At 38.8% G+C, this 25805-nt stretch overlaps 1 protein-coding gene across 1 annotated transcript in view; it reads right to left on the bottom strand.

Moving 5' to 3' along the window:
* Window positions 1-23390, bottom strand: part of LOC128649203 (myosin-6-like) — a 37629-nt gene extending 14239 nt beyond the window's left edge. The window contains 34 exon segments of the mRNA XM_053702327.1: window positions 52-255; window positions 407-715; window positions 951-1075; window positions 1342-1507; window positions 1600-1783; window positions 2343-2539; window positions 2649-2894; window positions 3031-3420; window positions 3594-3684; window positions 3760-3905; window positions 4008-4184; window positions 4727-4969; window positions 5189-5444; window positions 5689-5825; window positions 7433-7556; window positions 7709-7826; window positions 11157-11244; window positions 11392-11459; window positions 11705-12014; window positions 12316-12486; window positions 12906-13055; window positions 13286-13404; window positions 13845-13983; window positions 14216-14319; window positions 14672-14770; window positions 14858-14921; window positions 15529-15621; window positions 16497-16602; window positions 16691-16718; window positions 16976-17132; window positions 17382-17525; window positions 19404-19612; window positions 19706-19746; window positions 23371-23390. Coding sequence (XP_053558302.1) covers window positions 52-255; window positions 407-715; window positions 951-1075; window positions 1342-1507; window positions 1600-1783; window positions 2343-2539; window positions 2649-2894; window positions 3031-3420; window positions 3594-3684; window positions 3760-3905; window positions 4008-4184; window positions 4727-4969; window positions 5189-5444; window positions 5689-5825; window positions 7433-7556; window positions 7709-7826; window positions 11157-11244; window positions 11392-11459; window positions 11705-12014; window positions 12316-12486; window positions 12906-13055; window positions 13286-13404; window positions 13845-13983; window positions 14216-14319; window positions 14672-14770; window positions 14858-14921; window positions 15529-15621; window positions 16497-16602; window positions 16691-16718; window positions 16976-17132; window positions 17382-17525; window positions 19404-19604 — 5154 coding nt within the window. The 5' untranslated portion in view covers window positions 19605-19612; window positions 19706-19746; window positions 23371-23390.
* Window positions 23391-25805: the final 2415 nt, after the last annotated feature.

The raw sequence follows: 25805 nt of genomic DNA, 5'->3' as shown, positions 1-25805 counted from the left end.
TGAATTATTCATAAATGGAAAAGCAGTAAGCAAGTCAGGTGCACCAATAACCTGGGTGTGGAGTAGCTGTACTCTCTCACTGGTCTCTATAAGCTCTTGTTCAGCAAGTTTGCGTGCTCGCTCTGTCTGTTCCACTAGCGATCGCAGTTCCTCCAGCTCTGCCTGAAGCAGCATATTTCTTCTTTCCACAATTGCAATGTTCTCCTTAAGTTCCTCATTAGCTCGTATTGTGTCATCCAACTGAATCTGTGCATCCTGCAAGCAGGTGAATAAAAAAGTGAATAAAATGTATAATGCTTACGGACCACAGAACCTGCCCATTCATTGAACCTAATAAACAAACTTTGATACTGCTGCCTCTGGTACAGTTTTCCTGTATGTTTGACACCCAACTGTTGCATCTCACCTTGAGATTTCCATGTGCCACTTTCAGTTGTTTCTGTGCTTCAGCAGCTACACGGTTGGCCTGACTTAGCTGGATTTCCATCTCATTCAAATCTCCTTCCATTTTTTTCTTGATCCTTAAGGCTTCGTTACGGCTCCTTGTTTCAGATTCAAGGGAGGTTTGCAGTGAGTCCACCACACGCTGATTGTTCCTTTTGAGTTGTTCCATTTCTTCATCTTTTTCTGCCAATTTTCGTTCAATCTCAGACTTAATCTGGTTAAATTCCAGCTGAACACGCAAAATTTTGCCTTCTTCATGTTCCAAGGAAGCCTGGTAATTAAGCATGTATCTTATATAATAATATACCATCATTAGTGGTTTAATACACTTGAATATCATTGGGCTATACCTACAGTAATTCATGTAAATAACATACTAAACAATGCATCATCTTCATAATTTCATAAATGAGTAGGAGATTGTAAACCAATGACTGCACGTCAAATCCACATCTAAATCTTGCTCTGTCTTAAAATTATTGTAAATCCTTCAATAGTGTTCTCACCTCAGCCTCCTCCAGGGCAGACTGCAACTCCATCTTCTCTTGCTCCAGCTGTTTACGGATCTTCTCCAACTCATGGATGCTCTTTCCACCCTCTCCCAGCTGTTCTGTCAGGTCTGATATTTCCTCTGTGGGATAAGTTTGCAGTTAATTACCTTCCAATCTTCACTACAGTAAATATATTACTATACAAACACTATAGTTATGAAGCATTGTACACTTTGCACACATTAATGTGAATACATGAATATGGTTATCTGATATAAAATGGTGTTGTAGGTGTTTTTAGTTCTCTAATTATTACCATTTCAGTTCCTATTTTAACTAAGTAATATGATATAAGGATTTTTTCTGACTCCAGTCCTATCTTGTTTCTGTGTTTCAGTCCTCTCACCCTGTAAGTTCTTATTCTCTCTCTTGAAGGTTTCCATATGTTCTAAAGACTCCTCATAGGCGTTCTTCAGCTTGAAGAGCTCAGTGCTCAAAGAACGAGCCTCTTTCTGTGCAGACTCAAGCTCTGTCTGGGACTCCTCATATTTCTGCTTCCATTCAGCAAGGATCTACAGGGAAACAGGAGTCAGAGAAATGTTTAGTGTCTTTACCATTAACCTATACCATCTGTTTTATCCACAGAATTGTCTGATATTCTCACCTTGTCAAAGTTCCTTTGCTTCTTGTCCAGTGCAGCAGCTGCAGCATTTGACCGCTCCAGGTCCACCATCAAGTCTTCAATCTCATTCTGTAATCTGTGCTTGGTCTTTTCCAGGGATGAGCATTTGGCATTCACTGCTTCTACAGCCTCCTCAGCCTCTTGCAGTCTTTGTGCCAATTTCTTCCTGTCATATTTCAGGTGAGAAAACAAGTCAGAAGAAAGAATGTAGGAGAAGAAAAAAATCACTTTATAAGAATAGAAGTGCTCTTGGCATTATGTACTGTTAAAGACAAACTAACTAAATAAAGGTAACATTTGATAACCATGTATAAGATTAATGCGTTTCTCTATTCATGCATAGAAGCTCTAAATTGTGTGCCCTTTGCCCAATGATTAACCCACCTTGGTAGTACAGGCAGAAGCTAAGCCTTCTAACAAATAAACTTTATGCTCGTCTTATACAACAGCATGAAACATAATCCAAGCAAAAAGCTTCTCTGTTGAAAGGAATTGTTCAGCTAGGATAGAATAAGTCACCCGAACAGGTGTTAGGGATGCAAGAGACCATCAAAAGCAGAGCTAGGATAGAGAAGCCAGACTTTATTAGATGAGCACATACAGGACATATGCAAGGGGAGGAAAATGCATTAAGCCCTTTGTAAGTAATAATCCATTTTGGAAGCAGAATAATAGGAATTGGTTAGAAAATAAATACAATATGACACCAAGGTGGTTTCACTTACTTGGCCTCCTCCAGTTCTTCAGTTCTCTGGATGGCATCAGTTTCATACTTGGTTCTCCACTGCGCTACCTCAGAGTTGGCTTTGGACAACACTCTCTGCAGCTCTGCTTTGGCTTCCTGCTCTTCCTCATATTGTTCTCGAAGAAGGTCGCAGTCATGGCGGGCTGATTGCAGGGCATGGGCAAGTGCATTTTTAGCCTTGTTAGGATGCAAGAGAGTTTGGTAATTATTGTATCAGTTATTAAAAATACATTTTTAATTAGAGTTTAGCTAAATAACTCAAGAGCTTTTTTTGTATGAATATTACCTTGGATTCCTCTTCCATCTGCCTTTTCAGATCCTCCATCTGCTGGGTGTAAGTCTGTTTACCCCGGGTAAGTTGTGACACCAGTGCCTCTTTTTCATCCAGCCTGCGTGCCAGCTCACCATTTTCTGTCTGCAGCTTGGCTTTCTGGGAGGTGAAATCATTGAGCGTTCTCTGTGTCTCTTCATACTTGGTTCGATGCTCATTCATTTGATCCTCTAATGTGCGACACATCTTCTCTAGATTGGCCTGAAAATACAAGACAAGAGACAAAGATATGTAAGCAAGAATGTGAGAAACAGAAAAATAATAAAGGAGCAAAAAAGAAGATAGAGGGGAAAAAAGAATAATAAAAATTACTTGAAATTTTCAGTCTCTCACTAACCTTGGATTTCACCACTTGTTCCATGTTGGACGCCACATCATCCAGCTCCAGTTTGAATTCACTCTTCTCCTTCTCCAGCTTCTGTTTCACTCTCTGGAGGTTGTCTATCTGCTCACTCAGCTCTGCTACAGTGTCTGCATGCTTCTTCCTCAGGGTAGCTGCTGTGGCCTCTGAGTGTAAGGTGGATTCCTCCAGGTCCCTCCTTAGTTTCAGGAACTCTGCTTCCCTCTTCTTGTTCAGCTCCAGCTGCACCGAGGTTGCTCCTCCAGCCTCCTCTAGACGTTCGCTGATCTCTTCCAGCTCTCTTGATAGGTCAGAGCGAAGTTTCTCCACCTTGGCTCGAGCTGTCCTCTCAGCTTCTAGTTCTTCTTCCAATTCTTCAATACGAGCCTTAGTAGAGAAAGACAGAAAGAGAAAGGGTTACATGCAAATAAGTTACATAAAATAAAAAGCATTTTATTTTTGAAAATACATTTATGGAATTTATAGAAGTGATATGCTGCATTATTATCTCACTGGGAGATACATGAGTATTATTACGTATATCATTTTAGAGGCTTTACCTGGTGCTCTTTTAATTTTTTTTGAAGTTGCATGCCCATTATTTGCTCATCTTCAATCTTGCTGGTTTGTTGGCTTAATTCAAACTCTTTCCTATAGAAGGAAGGGTATTGTTAATCATACCCTCTATTGCACATCTAAATTAACCCATTCAATGTAGGCACTCACTTCTTCAGCTTCTCTTCTAGCTGTTGCTTGTCATTCTCCAGATCCATCACATTTTCCTGTGTTAATTTCAAGTCCCCTTCCATCTTTCGCTTCACTCGCTCTAGATCCATTCTGACTTTCTTCTCTTGTTCCAAAGAACCTTCCAGCTGCAATTATCAAGTGTTTAGTTATTTTTTGTTATATGACTGAAATCTCTATAAAGAAATTTGAAAATTAACACACTTGTTCATGCTACTTTTATCACTTACATCATCAACTTGCTGTTCTAGCTTGGCCTTAGCTTTAGTTAAGCTATTGACTTTATCCTCCTCAGCCTGAAGATCATCAAGTGTCTGCTGGTGAGCCTCTTGGAGGGCTTTCTTCTCCTTGGTCAATTTAGCAATAATTTCATCCAAAGCAGCCATTTCTTCAGTTAGGTTTTTGACCTGTAATATAAAAAATATATACATGTAAAGGGGAAATTGAAGTAATGTTGGTAGAAAGGTTAAAGGGACAGTCAACACCAGAATTTTTGTTGTTTAAAAAGAAAGATAATCCCTTTATTACCCATTCCCCAGTTTTGCATAACCCAGTTATAATAATACATGTTTTACCTCTGTAATTACCTTGCATCTAAGCTTCTGCCGACTGGCCACTTATTTCAGTTCTTTTGACAGACTTGCATTTTAGCCAATCAGTGCTCAGATCTAGGTCACTTTACGTGCATGAGATCAATGCTATCTATATAAAACACATGAACTAATGCCCTCTAGTGGTCAAAATGCATTCAGATTAGAGGCAGTCTTCAAGGTCTAAGAAATTAGCATATGAACCTCCTAGGTTTAACTGTCAACTAAGAATACCAAGAGAACAAAGTAAAATTGGTGATAAAAGTAAATTGGGAAGTTGTTTAAAATTGCATGCCCTATTTAAATCATTAAAGTTTTTTTGGACTTGACTGTCCCTTTAACAAAATATGGGATCTTGCCTTATTTTCTGTGGCGTGCTTCTCTTTCTCCACTTTGGCCAGAGTCAGCTCAAGATCATCAATATCCTTCTTGAGCTCAGAACATTCATCTTCCAGCTTCCTCTTTTTTGCCGTCAGCTCAGCGTTCATCTCCTCTTCATCCTCCAGTCTCTCTGTTTGCTCCTTTAGCTTGGCCTCCAGCTGGATTTTGTTCTTAATCAGTTGTTCACATCGCTCATCAGCATCATTTAGATTATCTTGTTCCTAAATAAAATACAAAATATGCATTTTTGGTACCAAAAAAAAAGTTTCTTTAATAATTTCTTTGCCCAGTGAGTTTTTTTTCTTTTCAAATCACGTTAAGGATGAACACAGAAACACTGTGCAAGACAGGCATAATGTATGTTATTGTTGGGCTGATATTAAACTGTGCATGTTGCAGAAAGAATTTTAGTCTATCCAGCCACTAAAATGTAAACTCACAGCCTGGACTTGCAACTGCAGATCATTCTTTTCCTGCAGCATGGACACCATCTTCTCCTCAAGCTCTTTGCGTCGGACCTCTGATTTCTCCAGAGCTTCTTTCAGTCTTCCAAACTCCTCCTTCATATTTGCCATCTCCTTTTCAGTTTCTGCGCTCTTCAGCAGAGGTTTAATCTTAAAATAAAGTTTCATCCATGGCCAGTTCTTCACACCCATGAAAGCTCGGATGTTCCACTGAATTACTAGGAGGGCATCTCTGCAGAACAATGGATAAGAACAGAATGAAACCTGAGCCACATATTTTCAAGTGCTAACATGGCCTCAAACATATTAATTTTATCATACATTTGAGAGAGACCCATAAGTTTCCTAATTATTTGATTATTTCATTGTGAAGCACATTGTTTGTTTAATATAGTTTAGAGAAAATACACAATTTACTTCTTAGGGCCCCTAAAAAAGAGACTTTAAATTGTTTATTGACTCCAGTATTGGCTCACCTGCGCTCCAAAATCTTTTTAAACTCTCTTCTCATCAGCAGTCCTCGAGACTGTGCCTGGATGCGTGTTATAATTTTAGAGAGGCGCTCATCTCTCATTTCCTCTAGCAAACCCAAAAGGCCAGCCTTAAAGAACACCTGCAGAAAGATAATGTTGTAGACTATTAAGAGCAAATTTCCATTTAAAGCAGCAGTACACAAAGATTTAGGGAAATGCACTCCCTGGATGCTCCTTGATACCTGCATAAAAGAATAAACAGGTATGGAGGAAAGAAGAGAGGAGAAAGAAGAAGAAAAAAGGAGGGGGACATTTGTTATGAAACTCACAACTCTGCATATCTCTGGACTCATAATCCCCCATCAAGGATAGAGATTAGTAAGTTTTTCAAATATTCTGGACAGGAGGCCCACGGACGGCCAGCCAAGCCCCATTACCACCACACCGCCTCCACAGTTAAGCAGCGAAGATCAACTTTATTATTGAATGTAAAGATCTCGCATTCCATAGATAATATGGATATTATCAATTCTTGCAATTCTGGATATGTTCAAGAAATGCAAGGACCTGAGACCATCTGGGACAGCCCGACCAGCGCCAACATCTGTCCAGAACCATTTTGACTGCTATAAACATGTATATACATGCATTGCAATGGTAGTGAGGTAATGTGTTAGACAACAAATGAAATAAGCCAGCTTGAGGATGATTTAGCTACATGATCTCTATTTTTGAGAAGCATGAAAAGACCCGTGGCCAAAGGTGTTGGATCTTGGGGCATTCACACCAAATATGTGCTGGGGAGCCCACTCTATCACATTCTCTCCAGCACAGTGGAGAATAATTATGCAAGATTTTAAAAGGGCACAAAGGTGGGAGTAGTACCATTGGTTCAAGATATTTAAATAAAGTTCAAACAGTGTAGTATGGTGGATTCCTTCTTGTTTGAGATAATAGTTGCACTCCATGAGTCTGTCTACTTTTAAAGCAAATTAGGTCTCCCAGTATATAATATTAGATGTTTAACAAAAACATGGCTTGAAAATATCCTTATAAGAAATAGTAAGCATACGTGGGATTGGTTTGCACGATTTCCACCTCCACTACCAGTCAGTTGTTTGCCTAAGTGGAGAACTCACAAAGCCCAAAGACTTTTAGAAAGCTACTCAGACAAATATATTCAAAGTAGAGAGGAAGGGTAGGTGAGCACTGATTTTGGTACTAAGATAAGGAAAACAATGCATTATTCCAAAATAAATCCTGTACTATACTCACTCTGTGTAAATTTTAACTAAAACTATGATTATAACCTAACTTTATTTTAAGGTGTTAAGCATAAAAGTGGCCCCTGTTAAGCATAAATGTGGCCCCTGACCAATTCCACCAAATAACTCTGGCCCTCCATAGAAGAACGTTTGTGAGTCCTGTTTGAAATAGTATATTAGTAATTGAGGGAAATATCTCAATATTTGTTAATTTTAGAATGCCAAAACATACTTCTCAGTTTATTCCTAACTGAATGGTTTTAGTAGCGTTTTATTAATATAAGATATATAGGGATTTTAGATTATAAAGCCACTGAAAAATAATACTAAAAACAGCAACATATAAAATTTTCAGTATAATTTTTATGATAAGAAATGTCATTTTGGCAGTTATATGCCACCACACCTCACAGACAAACATTCATATATGATTTATGCTTTACGCACAAAGGACATTTTAAGTTTAGCTTGGTAAAACCCACCTTGGTGTGTCCAAACTTGTATTGAGTGTGATCAATTTCTAGAGATCCCAGAAGTTTTTCTGCACCCTTCTTGCTATCTATGAACTGTCCCTCAGGAATGGCTGCAGGGTTCAGGATTCGGTATCTGTATAAAGAGTATATAAATATCTAAAAGGTGAATATGTAGGTTTTACATAACCTATGCAGATTGTGAATTTCTCTTTTCTTAATTCATTGGTGTTGTTTATCAAATTCATATACCCTAGACACAAAATAATCCAAAAAGAGCGGACTCACCTCTGCCGGAAGTCTCCATAAAGGATGCGGTTAGGGAATCCCTTCCTGCAGATTCGGATCCCTTCAAGTACACCGTTACATCTCAGCTGGTGCATCACAAGTGGATTATCCATTTCCCCTGAAAGGTAGAGTGGGATGGATATTTAATCCTGTGACCGTTACTTTAAAATGCTACAGTTTTAATATTGTGACACTGTACAGCTGGATTTTGTGCTAAAAATACAATATATGTCCACATTCCAGAGAACAGAAAGATGTATTTGTTACATAAATTTACATAAGAACTCCAGAATTTTTATTGTTTAAATAGATAGATAATCCCTTAATTACCCATTCCCCAGGTTTGCATAACCAACTCCAGATCACCCTCTCACTCCAATTTTTTACCATGTCCCCAAGGTTCACAAGGACCCCCATACCCCTCCAGGCAGGCCCATTGTCTCTGGGGTGGGGTCCTTGTTTGAGCCATTGGGGGCATGGTTAGATGAGGTTTTGCAACCCATAGCTAAAAAACAGCTATCTTACCTCAGGGACAGCACTCAGCTTATTGACATACTGGACACTGTACATTGGCAGGAAGACTACACATGGGCAGTCATTGATGTGTGTTCACTTTACACCTGTATCCCTCAAGAATTAGGGGTACAGGCTGTAGAATTTTTTCTAAACAGAGAAATGAACTTAACAGATCTAACTATACAATACGTAGGAGATGTATTAAGATTTCTTTTATCTCACAATTACTTTTGGTTTGATGGGGTATTCTACAATCAGATATGTGGCACTGCCATGGGGGCAAAATTTGCCCCCGCATTTGCAAACCTCTATATTTCCTGGTGGGAGTTGTCACATGTCTATTGTATACATAACCCCTGGCTGGAGAATATCTTAATATATGTACGTTATATAGATGACCTGTTGGTCATTGTAAAAAAGCCCCTTAAAGAGACAGAATTTAACACATTCATTGAATACATAACTAGCAATGCTTTTAATCTCAAATTTACTGGCATGTTCAGTGACAAGAATGTTAACTATTTAGATTTAACACTTCAGATCAGTGACAATACAATCATTACCAGCACATATCGTAAAGAGACGGCTGGGAATACCATTCTGCACGCCACCTCCCTACACATGTAATTAGGGCAATACCCAGGGGACAGTTTATCAGAATCTGCAGAAACACTAAATCTAATGAAATATATGAATCTCAATCTTTGGAATTAAAAAATAGATTAGTGTGCAGGGGCTACAATACTAATTCCCTTGAAAAGTGTCGTAAAGACATAAGTGCATTCAATAGCATCTCCAGAGAACATGATTCAAAGAAAAAAGAGAAATCTAACTTTGAAGATGCAGTAGTATTCACCACGGCTTACTCAAAACAATATAATGAAATTATTAAAATCTTAAAAAAGCATTCACATGTCCTCTTAGGGGATGACATCAAATATGTTCCCAAAAAATGTAAAACTTTAGGTCAGACCATATCTCCTAGTTTAGTCATGAGAACCAATGTAACCAAACAAAATTGGTTGCAACATAAGGGAAACTATAGATGTGGTAGACGCAATTGCCTCATGTGTACACACATCAATGAGGGTGACAAATTTTCTAGTCACAGCACAGGAAATGAATATACCATAGACTTTTATGCCAACTGCTGTACCACATTTGTGGTTTATCTTATTACTTGCAACCTGTGCCAACTGCAGTACACAGCTCAAACCTCTAGGGAGGCCCATAAAAGATTCAATGAGCATACTAGAGATGTTAAAAATTATAATAAGGATTCGGCAGTGGCAAATCATTTTAATGGTTATCACATGACAAATGAAGCCGACATAAATATCAAAATCATAGACATCGCAACCACATCCATTAGAGGGGGTAATAAATTTAAAAGCTTAGAGAAAAAGGAACTTTTTTGGATGTTAAAGCTTAAAACACGGTCACCACTAGGGATGAACCGTGAATGTGACATTAACTATTTCATTGATAATTAGTTTTGTTGCTGATGTACACACTTCTCTGATTTTTGAATTATACATATAGCTCAGTTCAGGTTTATGACTGAACTTTCTTTATCTCATTTATATTTGCTGAAAATAATATCATATCATAGTATTCTGTTTCAGATTAGGAAGTTCCAGCTTCATCTTTTGTTTCTTTTTTCAGGCTCTTTATTCATTTATTTACTTATTTATTATTTTTATTTACAATTATTTAAATTATTTTCTAACACACACTATATAGGTTATAGTTTATGTCATAATATGTTTATGGTTTTTGTCATAACAAATCTATTTTCTGCTTGTTAATTTATTATTTATGTTTTTCAATCTATTTAGTTTATTTACATTTTGTATTTTTTTTGTTGCTACAGTGTACCCTTGTTCAAATTATCATCTCTGTATATATTTGTTTATTTCAATTAGAACAACTGAGGTTCATTATTTTTGTTTTTAACTTTTTCTTTTTGTGGTGTATCTATAAGGAGGTCTGCCTATCAAGGGTTAACTAACAAATGGCTGTATCTAATTAAATTGCATTTAGTGAACAGCCAATTAAACTGAGTGTTCCCCTTTTTATGCAGGCTTCCTTACATCACAAATCAGTCTATGAATAAGCGTCCAAGAGGGACGCGAAACTAGTCAGACAGCAAACAGTGTCTCTCACACACTCCTGCCATTGTCTTTTTCTGCGTGTAATCCAGCGTTTGTAGCTGGGAATTTTTTAACTTGTTTTTTCAATAAAGGACATATTTTTTATCATATGGAAAGCTCGTTGCAGTGCCTGCTTTCTACTTGTACCTTGGATTTTGCATAACCAACAATGTTATATTAATATACTTTTTACCTCTGCGATTAACTTCTATCTAAGCCTCTGCAGACTCCCCCCTTAGTTCTTTTGACAGACTTGCATTTTAGCCAATTAGTGCCCTCTCATAAGTAACTCCACGGGTGTGAGCACAATTATATCTAAATGGCACACATGAACTAACATCCTCTAGCTGTGTCAAACTGCCATGAGATAAGAGGCAGCCTTCAAGGACTTAGAAATTAGCATATGATGTGTCTACCTAGGTTTAGCTTTCAACAAAGAATACAAAGAGAACAAAGTACATTTGATTATAAAAGTTTAGTTTTGACTAGACTGTCCCTTTAAAGAGAAGTTAAACTCATTTTTTGTTGCATTTAGAAGAGGACGTGTTCAGTGTTTGTTTATGGATTTTCCTCTACTTTTGTGTTTTCATGCTTTAGGGGAGTGTCACTGTCCACTAATAGTACTTTTGTGTTTCTTATCATCCAGTGAGCTTGTAGCTCATGGATCAGCATTGCATTTTTGTAAGTTCTATTAACCACTAATGCATACATTATATTAACATATTTATATAGGTCTTGGCTATCTTGTGCTACTTTGGTTTACAAGCTTGACATCTCACCTGGAGACTTTCGTTCATTGGGAATAATACAACGTACAAAGTGAGGGTGGGTGGTTTTGAGGTTGGTCATCAGCTTGTTTAGGTTCTCCTGTGGGTACAAATAAATGAGGTTTCAAAATCATATACCTTATGTTAAAGTATGTCATTTCACCAAACAAATGTGTGTCATACAATTGATGTGCATATCTGAATAACTTGCAGAAGAGCAATAGTGGACTAGGACAAAACTTCTTACCCTGTGCAGAGCAGATACTGTCTGGAAGGAAGACCCCTTCTTCTTCCCACCTTTCCCTTTTCCAGTGTCTGTATGTTAAGACAAGAAGAAAAGGGTTAACACACTACGCAAGGCAAACTTATACTTGAAGTGGGAAATCTCAAATTTATTGCATGGTAATGGCCAGGTAGACAACATGCGGCTAGACAGGGAAAGGGCAATATAAAAAAATAAGCAGGAAACTGGTAGAGAGATTGAGATAAACTATGAGAAGCAGATGAAGATATAAGACAGAGATTGCAACTTTATTACAAGAGCGTCCTTGCTTTTGTACCTGAATCGGAAGCAGCGTAATTAGCAAACAAATGTGCCAACAGTTTGAGGGAGGATTTCTGGTACAGTCCCACCACTGTCTCATTAAGGGGGTCCTTGTTCTTCTCCAGCCAGCCCATAATGTTATAGTCCACGGTGCCCGCATAGTGCACAAGGGCAAAGTGAGCCTCAGGCTTTCCTTTTAAGTTCCTTGGCTTCTGGAAGTTGTTGGACTTTCCCAGGTGATTGTCATACAGTTTGGCTTTGAAGGTCAAATCACTTGCTTTTGGAAACATGCATTCCTCTTCAAGGATGGACATGATACCCATGGGCTGGGGAGAGATAAAATGTAATAACTGTATGTACCAGAAAAGCCTGAGCAAAAGGACTTACTCAATACACCAGTGGCCTAGGAAATATACACTATTTTCAAATAAAATTTGAATCATAATATATGGGCAAATATGGTTAAAAAGTGCCATTGAGAATCCTAGGAAGAGAAGCACTAATTCAAATAGATATTGTGCTGAAAGAAGTTATGAAAATATAAAGTGCTAACAGCAACTAATCTGGTAGAATTTTTACATACTTCCGGGCATTTATCTGAAGTGGAGATGCAGATGAGTCTCTCACCTTCTCTATGAGGTCAATGCAGGCCTGCAAGTCCATGCCAAAATCTATAAACTCCCACTCGATCCCCTCCTTCTTGTACTCCTCTTGCTCCAGCACAAACATGTGGTGGTTAAAGAACTGTTGGAGCTTCTCATTTGTGAAGTTAATACAGAGCTGCTCAAAGCTGTTAAACTGTAAGGAGAGAGGACAAAACAGTATAAGATGAGTTAATAAGAGATGTAAAATGGAATCTGGAGAGAAGGTAAAAGAAGAAACAGAGAGAGAATTAAAAGCAGGAACATTGAGATAGAAGGTAAGCTAATGAATAAAAAGAGAGGAGGTAAATAGAAAGCACAGTGGCAGACACCAACTAGTCCCTTTACATTATAGCCCAAAGCTACAGACATCCAATCATCCATGGGTAGTGAAGAGCTTTCCCCACACGTTGTCAGTCCAAACTAATCTGCTCTTATTGATACACCCTCCTCTTAATTACCCTACTTGTTTTTCTAGAGCATTTCTTCCTTGCTCCCTTTTTCTATTCCAGTAGACACAACTTTCTCACTCTCCCACATTCCCCTTTCTTGTTTTTTTCTGTGACTATTACGTACATCAAAGATCTCGAATCCTGCGATATCCAGCACTCCTATGAAGTATTGTCTGGGCTGCTTGGTCTCCAGCGTGGTGTTAATTCTCACCACCATCCACAGGAACATCTTCTCATACACTGACTTGGCCAGAGCACCAATAGAGTAATTTACCTGGTTGTTTAAAGCACATTATAACATGAGAAAAAGTGTGACAATAGCAGAGTGCAGCAGTTTTATAAAAAAGACATATAAGGTAAGAGACTGTGAAAATGATCATCAAATGATGAATGCACATCTGCAAAAGAGTTACAGAGGTGGACATACACATGGATGGGACATTTATTAAAAGTAAAAGTAGACAAAATAGCACCACATGCGTATAGAGAATTCAGCATACAGACCTGCTGGACATTCTGCCCTTTGGTGACATACTCATTGCCGACTTTGACCCTAGGGTGGCACAAACCCTTCAGTAGGTCAGCAGAATTGAGACCCATTAGGAACGCAGCTTTATCAGCCTCTAAAAGACAAACACATTGGATGTAACATAATGATCACACAAAACACAGTATATGCAGCACATTGTAGGCATACATGATATGAAGTTACACCCGCACACTGATATACACATGGACAGACTGCATTGTAATATGAAAGATTCTCTAATTAGCACCTCTGTGTACAGTCTTTATACTGTATACAGAGGAGAACTCTACTGTCTATATCTATTAAAAAGGACAGTGTAACCTCAGAATACCAGACATTGCTCTTACTAAATATAGGGGGTTAGTTATGTTTCCCTGACCTTCTTAGTGTTGCACATGTGATTCTGCGTAAAATGATGTATTAAAGATTAAATGGAGCATGAACTTAATTGTAGATTGTGTAAAATATGCTACATTTTTAAAACGTGTTCCTTAAGATGTCTGATGTTAACATATGGCTCTGAATATAGCTCACCCTCAGACCCTTCAGGCTCTGCTTGCTCCTCACGCTGTTTCTGCTTGAACTTCATGTTCCCAGAATGCATGATAGCTCCTGTCATCTTGTAAATCCCAACCTTTTCCTCAGCTGTGAAACCCAGGACATCGAAGGCACTCTAAAGTAAAAAGGCCAGAAAACAAGGGACAATCGGCACAAAGAAATGTGGGTCATCAGGGTGACAATTAGGACAATATTTTTGAATTCACTTTTGCTAAACAGGTGAGGTGTTCAGAAGATTAAAGAAATGTGACAGATGAGAAGGACCAATAATAATGTATTTTATAAGTTAGTAAATGTGCAAATATCTACACTTCATAAATATCTGCATGTCTCAAACACATTCTTACATCTGTAGCAAGGAGCTCTTCAGAATCATCTATGGAGGCCACTGTTACTTCTCCTTGGGATATGTATGAATAGTCGTATGGGTTATTGGTAACAAGCATCATGTCTGCAAGTGAGGACACACAGAAACAGTTTGTAGGGTGAGTTCCCTGTCATAAAAGCACAAGTAGTTTATAATGTTCTGCTATACATAAAGCCCTCAGCAGCCAACGAGTGAAGCATTGCTGCCCTCTGGCACACGGGATCTATTTGTTATTTATGTTCTTAACAACCAGCGAGCAGCGATATCTGCACCCAAAGATATTGTTTCATTTTCTCACTAGATATTCAGTGGTAGCAACCAAAAAAAGTGTCTGGTAACTACAATCAAGCTCTCTCAGCTATCTCATAGCAATAAAATGTTTCTCTTTGTGTTTCCAACTGGGAACAGGAAGGTGATAATAACAAAGGCGACTCACCCAGAAGCTCTGGCTTCTTATTGGACAAGATCTGGTAGAAGATGTGATAATTTCTTTCAGACTTCAGCTGGAAGATGCAGCGAGATTTCTCCAGGAGATCTGTGAAGGAAAGAGGGAGGGTGATTTATGGGGAGAAGAGGAGAGCAAGTAGGAAAACTGGGAGATGACAGGAAGGAAGAAACTCACAGGTCTCAATATCAGCAGACGCCAGTTTCCCAGAAGCACCAAAGTGAATTCGGATGAATTTACCCTGAGCAAGGAATGGAGAGAAAAAAGAAATGGAAGTAGAAATAGAGATCAGAACAGACAATAGAGAGAATTACTGAGGAACAGAAAAATGATAAGAATGCCGGGAAGAGTTAAATAGTAGAACACAGAGTTGTGAATGTTAATAATTTGGTTACAGAAGTCTAATTCTTTGTAGGAAACAGGTGTAATTGATTATCTTGTTTGTTTATATTGCAGAGGTGTCACCTGACTAGGGATGCCACTTCACCCATGTTTTCCTGGACACTTATAAGTTAAACATGCTGCAGGGAGGGATATGTATAGGGCATATGGATAGAGCTGTCCAGAAACACAATACATGTTCCCACCTGTATACCCTACACCATGTTTAACTCATAAGTGTCCAGGAAAACGTGGCTGTGGTGGCAACCCTACACCTGACGCTGTACCACAAGGTATCATAATCTACATTATTATAGTACTATATAAGAATGGGAGTTAGAGCAGAGCCTGTAGAAGTGTAAGATTGACAGAAAATAAAAGATATTATATGAAAAGTGCAACAAAATGTTTAGCTCTGATAACAGAAAAACAGTTTAAGAAAGTTGCTGACAAGATCCGATACTCACAAATCGAGAGGAGTTGTCATTTCTGACTGTCTTGGCGTTGCCAAAAGCCTCCAGAGCAGGGTTAGCCTGGATGATTTGATCTTCCAGAGTCCCCTGAGAAGAAACAGGATGGTCAGTAAGATGTAAGTTCCTGCGTGTATAATTGATTTAAACCTATATCCTTGATACATATTATTGCCAGCAATGCCACTGGTGCTATTTTTCTACACCTCACCTCTTGATATGACCCTACGTTGTTGCCTTCCTTTTTTTCTTTCAGTTTTTTTAGATTGTATCTCCTCTATTTGATCTCCATACTCTATACATTTATGTCCTTCAGCTTAAAGGGACAGTCTACTCCTAATCCCTTTATTACCCATTCCCCAGTTTTGCATAACCAACACAGTTATATTAATACTCTTTTGACCTCTGTGATTACCTTGTATCTAAGCCTCTGCAGACTGCCCCCTTATTTCAGTTCTGTTGACAGACTTGCATTTTAGCCAATCAGTGCTGACTCCTAGGTAACTCCATGGAAGTGAGCACATTATCTATAAGACACACATGAACTAGCTCTATTGTCTAGCTGTGAAATACTGTCCAGGGACATTAAGGTCAAAATTAAATTTAGTTTGTGCACTTTCTATCCTTTGTTGAAGAGTAGGCTCTGGAACAGTAATCCAAACACCCAGAAGGACATTGCTGCTTCTGGGCCTACGTAGGTATTATCTTCAATAAAGGATACTAAGAGAACAAAACAAATTTGATAATTGTAATAAATTGGGAAGTTGTATAAAAATTGTATACTCTGTCAGAAACATGAAAGTTTAATTTTTACTTTATTGTCCCTTTGATCATATTGTTATTCCTCTCAGTATTAGGTCTCTCCTCTTCTATCCATTGCCTTTCTCTATATCTTACTGCCTATCATCATATATTCTCTTTCTTTCGCATTACGTTTATGATGCTTTTTTATATTTCCTTTCTACCTTGTTGGCACCGGCTGCATCCTTTTTGCCACCAATGGCTGCAATGCTGGCAAAGTACTGAATGACACGCTTGGTATTCACAGTCTTCCCAGCACCAGATTCTCCACTAGAAGAAGCCATAAATACAGAAAGGTAAGAAACAGAGAGGAAAAGCGTGATCTGCACAACACATATGTGTTTAAAGACAAACTCACGTGATAAGGATGGACTGGTTCTCACGATCTAGAAGGAAAAGACAAAACAGCCAGTCACACACACATTGTTACATCCCTGCTGACTATGAGAATGCATAGGGGAGACTAAGTATATGTACAAGATTAATAGACATGATTCCGATTGTGTATATAAGAGAGAGAAGTCGTGCAGCAGTCAGTATACAAACAGAACAATTTAATACAGGGACTTTTATAGAAGCAGATAAGATTGATGGAAACAATGTACACGTGGAACAGGAGGACAGAAGTAGATTGAACTCTGACCTGTCAGCATGTACTGATAAGCATTGTCAGAGATGGAAAATATATGGGGGGGAGCTTCACTCCTCTTCTTCCCACGATAAGCAGACACCACCTCTGCATTGTACACAGGGAGCCACTTGTAGGGATTCACTGTCACACAGAAGAGACCTGAGTATGTCTGGTGGAAATAAAGTATACATTATAATGGCAGCTTAGATCAAAACGTATGACATTGGTTGGAGAATGCAAATGAAGATAGACAGAGTAACAGACATATTTACTAACTGGGTATGTTTAGGAAAAGGAAAATAGTGCAACAAGGAGAATAGATCTTGGCACTTAGCAAATATAGAGACAAGACAGGCACATTAGGGAATGTGATAATTGGAAAACATTACAAGTGGAGCAAAAGGGTATCAAGTCTTACATAAATCATCCAGGCTGCGTAACGCTCTTTGAGGTTATAAAGCACAGCCGGCTCATGCAGGAAGGTGAGCATCGCCATGTCCTCAATTTTATCGAACTTTGGAGGGTTTTGCTGGTGGATGTCTGTGTCCTTCACAGTGACTGTCTAGATGCCAGAGACAGAAGCAAGTCAGGGAGAAAGCATAGGAGGCTACATGGATCATTTTATAAACTGTAATACATTTATGATTTTGTTATAATCTTTCTTAGGCTGGTATTTTACCATGATTGGCATTATTTTATTGTAAATAATTCTACTGATTCTGTAGCATTTATTAAAGGGATACTAAAGCCACATTTTTTTTCTTTCAAGATTCAGATAGAGCATAAAATTTTAAGCAACTTTCTAATTAACTCCTATTATCATTTTTCTTCGTTCTCTTGCTATCTTTATTTAAAAAGCAGGAATGTAAATTTTAGCGCTTGTTTATTCGTGGCTGACACTTAGCCACCAATAAGCAAGCATAGACCAGGTTTCTCAACCAAAAATGGGCCGGCTGCTATGCATCACATTCCTGCTTTTTAAATAAAGATAACAAGAGAACAAAGAAAAATTGATAATAGGAGTAAATTAGAAAGTTGCTTAAAATTGCATGCTCTATCTGAATCATGAAAGAAAAATTTGGGGTTTAGTGTCCCTTTAAATATTCAGAAATCTCTACCAGTAGATACTCCTTACAGCAGTGCTTTCCAAACTATGGCCCATATTTATCAAGCTCTGTACGGAGCTTGAAGGGCCGTGTTTCTGGCGAGTCTTCAGACTCGCCAGAAACACAAGTTATGAAGCAGCGGTCTAAAGACCGCTGCTCCATAACCCTGTCCGCCTGCTCTGAGCAGGCGGACAGAAATCGCCGGAAATCAACCCGATCGAATACGATCGGGTTGATTGACACCTCCCTGCTGGCGGCCGATTGTCCGCGAGTCAGCAGGGGGCGGCGTTGCACCAGCAGCTCTTGTGAGCTGCTGGTGCAATGATAAATGCGGAGAGCGTATTGCTCTCCGCATTTAGCGAGGTCTTGCGGACCTGATCCGCACTGTCGGATCAGGTCCGCAAGACCTATGATAAATAGGGGCCGATGTGTCGCAACATATTAGTGTGTCGGCAGCAGTGTATAGGTGTGTCCCTGCTTCAACACAAATTATTTGGGATTTACCATTTTTTTTTTGGTTTCCGACTTTCTGCCTGCCTGCTACGCATATCACGTAGTTGACACCTAGTGGGTCACAGATCATCTTAACCTATTGGCGCAGCTCAGCGGGAACTGAAACTATTCCCATTGGCGGCTTTGGCAGCACATTGGCTCCTGATTGCACGTGTAGTCTCCTTAATCGGCTCGTGACTGCATGTGTAGTCAGTGAGTGGGACAGCAGTGTGTTTGTGGCGCGGGCAGTAGTCAGTCAGACTCGCAGAGCTCTGAGGGCAGCTTCTTAAACGCTGAGCCAAAGTCAGAAGTCAAAGTGTTTTTTTTGTTGCAGCTAGCTCCCAGTAGTGCATTGCTGCTCCTGCTCTTGATATATGGATAGGAAGTGGAAGCTTAAAAATGCTTGATGATGGGTCTTTATCTAATATTCCACCAAATATTCAGAAATTGTGTTCATCCCATCAACCTCATACATCCCATTAAAATAGTAAGTAGCTATTGGTGTTATTACACTTTTTTTAATTCTTGCACATACTTACTGTGTTACTTGTAAATTTATTTTGTTATTATATAATTTATGTATGTGTCCGTATCTCTTAAAACAAGTTAGTTTAACCTCCTGTTTGCTAGTACATCTAAATTACTGTGTCACAAAATGATGTAGGTCTAAAAAGTGTGTCACCAACATGAAAAGTTTGGAAAGCTCTGCCCTACAGTATATTATATTGTATTATTTACACTTCTGCTGTTACATAAGAGGTGTGAGTACACTGCACCCTGACTCTATAATTCTTACTACTATTAACTACTAACACCCTAAGATAAAGGTCGCGTTGACCTACCTTTCCAGCGGCTGTTTCAGCTGTCGCTTTCCCAGCTTCGCGGCTGATGATTTTGGCTTTTACAAACTCCTCCACTACGTCAGGGATAAAGACCTCAGTCTTGATATCAAATATTCGGGTTTGAGCTTCCAGGCGCTCCTTGTCCGACTTCCTGAGGAAGGGGGCAGCTGCCCCAAAGTCTGCCATTGCCGCATCACCCATTGTGACAGCTGTGGAGGACAGAAGGACATTGTTTGGGCAGGTTCAGTGAACAACATTGGTCAGGTTCAGTGTGCAGAAGCACAGAGGTTCACTTGACTTACCTTATTCTCGTGTAGTGAAAGGACTATAGGAATTACACGATCTGTTAGAGAGGAAAATAAAAGGATTATAATTCAGTCTATAATAGAACATAAGGAGACAACAGCAGAGTGTGAGTGAAGTGTCAGGGAAAGACTGCCAGAGAATAAAGATAAAACACTGAGGAGGAATGATAAGGGAGACACTGTGTGAGTGACAGAGATACAAAAATATATTTTTAGTAGTGAAATAGTCACTGAAATGTGAGACAGAACCATAAAAGTAAAAGGGTTCTGCAATACACTTGTGTTCACATAAATGCTTCCATATTGGCCAATGGTAAAAGAGAAAATCATCCAGAATTCACACATTATGGGCTAATAAATTACAGTTTGCCAGTTTGCGGGTGTGCAATAATTAATCAGCCATTACAAGAGGCTGCTTTATTGCTACCGCAATCTCATGGTAGCAAATAGCGCTTATAAAATTAACCAGAGATCAGATCTTAATTTTATAAATGTTCCCCAAATGCCCCAAAATACTGTGTAGCGTAGTTTATAAAAAAATAAATAAAGGTAGCAGCATCTTTGTTTTTTTTATAAAATAACTGCACTAGGCAGTATTTTGGGGCTAAAGTTGGTGGGAGTGTGGTGTTAGAAAAAAACGGCACTGAAAAGTTCCTTTACATTCGGTCTATGGAAACTGTGTGTTCCCAGTAAATACAGTATATATGTATATGCTTATATACATGTTCTGATGCCGTCTTTGACAGCATCAGAACGAGGCTCCCATAGAAGCCTATAGATATGCGCTCTCATGAGAGCAATGCTTCCCAGCAATGGGAATGTGACCTTGCATTCGCATTGCTGACAACTTGTATCACCAGCACACATCAGCGTGCTCTGATATTACACAGTGAAGCAATATTTAGCGCTTCACTTGTAATCTGGCCCTGAGTGTATGCTCACGGGTTAGTAAAGTACCCCAAGATACCCAGTTCTCAATATGAGTGTAATTAAATAATTCCTTAGCTTTTGTTTCTCAGTGTATTGCATTAAGCAACAAACCTGATATTGAAAAACTGCTTTATTGTACATCACTAATGATTAAACCAGAAGAAAAGCTCATTTAGAATATGACATTACACAAATACAGTGTCCTAACAAAGGAGCACACCACAATCATAATCTGATGCTTAAAATTTATCTAAAAAAAGTCTCCAATTTACTTCTATTATCAAATTTGCTTTGTTCCCATGATATCCTCTGTTGAAGCGATACCTAGGTAGGCCTCTAGATCACTACACGGCAGGAAATAGTGCTGCCCTCTAGTGCTCTTGCAAAGGGATAGCATTGTTACATAACTGCTGCCATATAGTGCTCCAGACATGGGCTAGCTCCTAAGCTTATTGTATAAAATGACGTGCTCTGTCTGAATCATGAAAGAAGCAATATGGGTTTCATGTCCCTTTAAAGGATATGAAACTCAAACATTTTCTTTTGTGATTCAGACAGAACAAACATTTTTTTTAAAGTTTCCAATTTAATTCGTTCCAATTATATTCCATGTTGAAGAGATACCTAGGTAGGCATCTGGAGCACTATATGACAGAGAATAGTGCTGCCCTCTAGTGCTCTCTCTGCCATATAGTGCTCCAGACATGGGACAACTCATTTTTAATTTATTTAAAGGGACAGTGAATTCATAATTAAACTTTCACAATTCCAAGAGCATGTAATTTTAAACAACTTTCCAATTTACTTCTATCTAATTTTCTTTGTTCTCTTGGTATTCTTTGTTGAAAATCATGCCTAAAAAGGCTCAGGAACAGGAATTCATTACTGGGAGCTAGCTGCTAATTGGCTCCCCATATGTGTTTGTTAACTCCCAGTAATGCATTGCTGCTCATTCAACAAAGGATACAAAGAGAATGAAGCATATTTGATAATAGAAGTAAATTGGTTAGTTGTTTAAAACTGTATGCTCTTACTAAATCATAAAAGAGCAATGCTATCTATCTATCTATCATCTATCTATCTATCTATCTATCTATCTATCTATCTATCATCTATCTATCTATCTATCTATCACATCTTCTACTTTCCTGAAGGATAAAATATGTAACATGCAATGTGTCCAACATGCTGTGATGGTCTATTAGAGGCTGAACAGGGAAGTGAGTTGGCAGAGCTAGTTGGCAGCAGGAAGTGTGTGTGATCATTATCATGCACTAACATTTCATCCTCATCTGCTGTCCCTAGTAAATGACTTCCTAATCTAACTCAGTGTGACCTTGACTCAATGACCCCTCTCACTTTGCACTACTGGAATTCAGACAAAGCTCTGCTGTGCACATCATTTACAATTTATGTTTCATCAGATGGTTGGTAGGAATATTTTATTATTACTTGTAATGCAAACAACACAGTGCGGTAATTATATCTCTACCAATTCTGTCTCTAACTTCTGTGTCAGTACACATTTGATACTTAAAAGGGAACATTGCTATTATAAGATCAAATTCCAAAATAAATAAACAACCCCTGGGTCAGACACATACAATATTGTTTAGTGGAGGGTCCGAATAAAATTCATTGGAGCCCTGTGCCTTGGGTAGCACAAGCCTGGTTAACAGTACCAGTAGTTGGGAGAAATACAGTAATTGAATGAATTCTAATATAAGCATAAGGCTGTCCTTGGGGGGGGGGGTATCCTTGTAAGATTTTCTAGAATCCTGAGACCCTTCTGACATATCTATGACTGTGACACCTTATATTCTCCATTACTACATTCCAATTAAATAAAACTGCTATTAATATGTACTACAAAGTATATATAGGTAATATTGCACACTGATTGATACAAAAAGACTCTAACATGAAATGAGTTTATGCTGATAGACTTACTGTACACATTCTAATCCTTTCACCTACTGCCCTTGTGACATAATCAGCAGAAAGCACGAGTATCCTGACACCCTGACCGAGAAACACTGACCCAGTATTAGATTGATGAGGAATATAATAACTGCTGTAAAGCAAGCTTGTCTTAACAAAGTCACAGGAGCCACAATGCATCACTCTGAGACATTATATCAAGTCTTACCTCTGCATGCCATTTCCGCCTCCCTCTATTTGCAACACACAGTAGTATCCTTCATTAAAACTGACATAACTATACTCTCTCTCTGTGTGCATAATATGTATTTGTTTCAGGCTGTGCCTTTAGGTTAGTGTTTAAGGAATTGCTCACTTCAAGTTTGGTTTTATAGAATTAACTCATTTGTAATAAGTTAATATATTTTTAAATATTTTTTTTTTCTTCAACAACTAAAAAAAAAAAAAAAAAAAGATTACAGTTGATCCCTTTGTTTAAAAAAGTAATCATTCATCCCAATCTGTGCTTCTATCTTACACACCTAGAGAAACTTACTACTGTTATATAAAGAATATATTATATAATATTATATGTGAGGTTTAATAATCAGCTGTAATGACAATCAGGTATACACATGAACTGGAAATCTATAATCACAATCACTTATTTAGAATCTTTGATATATTTAGCAAATGCTACAATAAAGCCCAGGCTATGCATTTTGTTAATGTGATGCCATATAATTTACACCTAGATGACTCCCTCAGGTGGTCCCCACATGTCTTGTACTCTTCCCTGGTCCATAACTTACCTCAGGGCTGGTCGCTCTCTTCTGTTTGGTGACAATAGCATTGTTCCCCTTTTGTTCTTTTATATCCTCATCCTTCTGCCTTATTAGGAACATGTCCTCTGCCTAATTCTATTGTGGGCTCTGCCCCCTCCCAAAATCTATTATTTCCCCTGTCCCATTCACCTACAGTGAATTGTTACTGCCCATTGTGTGGGGGATGTGTGTCTGTGCGTGAGTGTAACACAACTCCTCAGTGACACAGGACAGATTGTGTCTAGCTGATAGAGTCACAAAAAAAGCAGGCTTTCCATGTAAGGAGAGGCAGGGACCTCTTAACAATTCACACCACAGCCCCCCTCTCCGTTCCTTGACCCTCCTGGCCTTTTGAAGCGCTGGATTTAGGATCCACTTGTGTGCATTCCTATGTCCAGGACAATAGGCAGAGTGAGAGTGAGGGTCTATTTCTGGGAGAAGGGTGGCCTCAAGCTGTTCCTAGGCAGTGGGAGCCTCACTCTTCACTTCTGACACCCTTTGTTTCAGAAAGTTATTTTTAAGAGACAGCTGAAGATAACTGTCATAGAATTAACTCCCTCCACCCAGCACAAAAAAAAATCATGTAACAGTCTTTATTGTAAAATACAGGTGCCCTTTTGTCCTATACACCATTGTTATGCGCAGTTTTGTTTCACCTTTACCTTGTGGGTCTATGACAGGAGCAGCAACAGCTAGCACTGAACTGAATAATATACAAGGCCTATTTAGTAGTTTAATACTAAAAAATGCAACTCTGCTATGACTAGTAAACAAAGTGTTAAATACTATCTTACCGTCTTATATCCTTTGTTTGAACTGTGATAGGTGAACTGTGATTTCACAAACCAAGGGCCCCATTACATATGCAGCGTCGCCCGCAAAAGCCGTCGACGCCAGGTTTTGCGCTGTTTTGGTATTACATATATACGACGTAGCATACAAGTTATGCCCGTATATTTCACCCGTCGCTCGCAATTTTTACTCCCATAGGCTAACATGGGACTGCGTCGTAAATCAGTATCCAATATCTAGTGCAAGGCCTTATGTGGCGAAAATGGAGAAATCTTACTCTATTTTTACCTCGCCATAAAAGGCAGCCATAGCAGGCCTTGCGCTGAGTATGGGAGCACCGTAACTCCCGAAAATGCCTTGAAAAATAAACTAACACCTAACGCATGCGCAATGTCTATCTACCTGTCAATCGCAATTCCCCACCGCAATAACTAATAAAGTCTATTAACCCCTAAACCCCTAAACCACCATATCCCACACTGCAAGTAATAAATAAATTATTAACCCCTAAGTTAAGGGGTGTTAGGGTTAGACTTAGGTTTAGGGGTTAATAACTTTATTATAATGGCGGCGAAGTTGGCGGCGGCAGATTAGGGGCTAATACATTTAATAGCCTATGTGGGCTATGGCGGTTTAGGGGTTAATACTAGAATAGGTTTATTGCGGTGTGGGTTATGGCGGTTTAGGGGTTAATACTAGAATAGGTTAATTGCGGTGTGGGCTATAGCGGTTTAGGGGTTAATAATTAGGCTTATTGCGTTGTGGGGGGTTGTCGGTCTAGGGGTTAATACATTTATTATTAGTAGTGAGAGTAGGGATTGTGGATATAGGGGTTGTTACGTGTCGGGCTTATTTTTGGGAGGCAGGTTAGACTTTTATGGGAGATTTGTTATTTTCTTTACTTTTCTTAGGCGCCAGCAGTTTCTAAAGTGCCGTAAGTCACTAGCGACTCCAGAAATTTGTATTTACGCTCATTTCTGGACATCGCTAGTTTATCAGACTTACGGCACTTTATGAACTGCCGGCGGGGTATATACCCGATGTGCGAGGTGAAATTACGGGCAGCGCAGGTTCCCACGCTTGCGCCGAAACCTGCACCGTATATGTGATCGCACCCCAAATGGGGAGAAAATGGATTTGTATGAATTTGTATGATGAGCAAAATAGCCTCTTTTTGAGGTAATATCTGTATAAAAGATAAAGATTGTTTCATGCATTATTTGCCTCACAGAAGTGCTGCATAAAATAAAATAATGTTTATTGGTTTATTTAGCTATGTAATATCTCATTTTATGTTTCATTTACTGTACTCTCTTTACCCTGTTGTGGAATTTGATGGCATATTATAAATAACTTATACTGTGTGTCGGGTGGGGGACTCTACATGCAGAAATTATAAAGAGAAGCATTGTGTTCCAGACTCATTTGTGCTTATTGTCTATCACATATAATGCACTCTCATTTAGGCGCTACTCAGACTCATCAATCTGTGTTCTGATCCAATCTGTGTCAGGTCTCTCAAGGTCACAGTCACCTCAATGCTTGTGTTGTAGTTCATGTACTGTATTTATCACCCAAATACCAATGCAGAAAACACAGATTATGATTATAAATAATAATTAAAAGGCTCA

Source organism: Bombina bombina, chromosome 2 (assembly GCF_027579735.1).
Source record: "Bombina bombina isolate aBomBom1 chromosome 2, aBomBom1.pri, whole genome shotgun sequence".
NCBI classification, from domain to species: Eukaryota; Metazoa; Chordata; class Amphibia; order Anura; family Bombinatoridae; genus Bombina; species Bombina bombina.
This window is presented reverse-complemented; position numbering and strand designations above follow the sequence as displayed.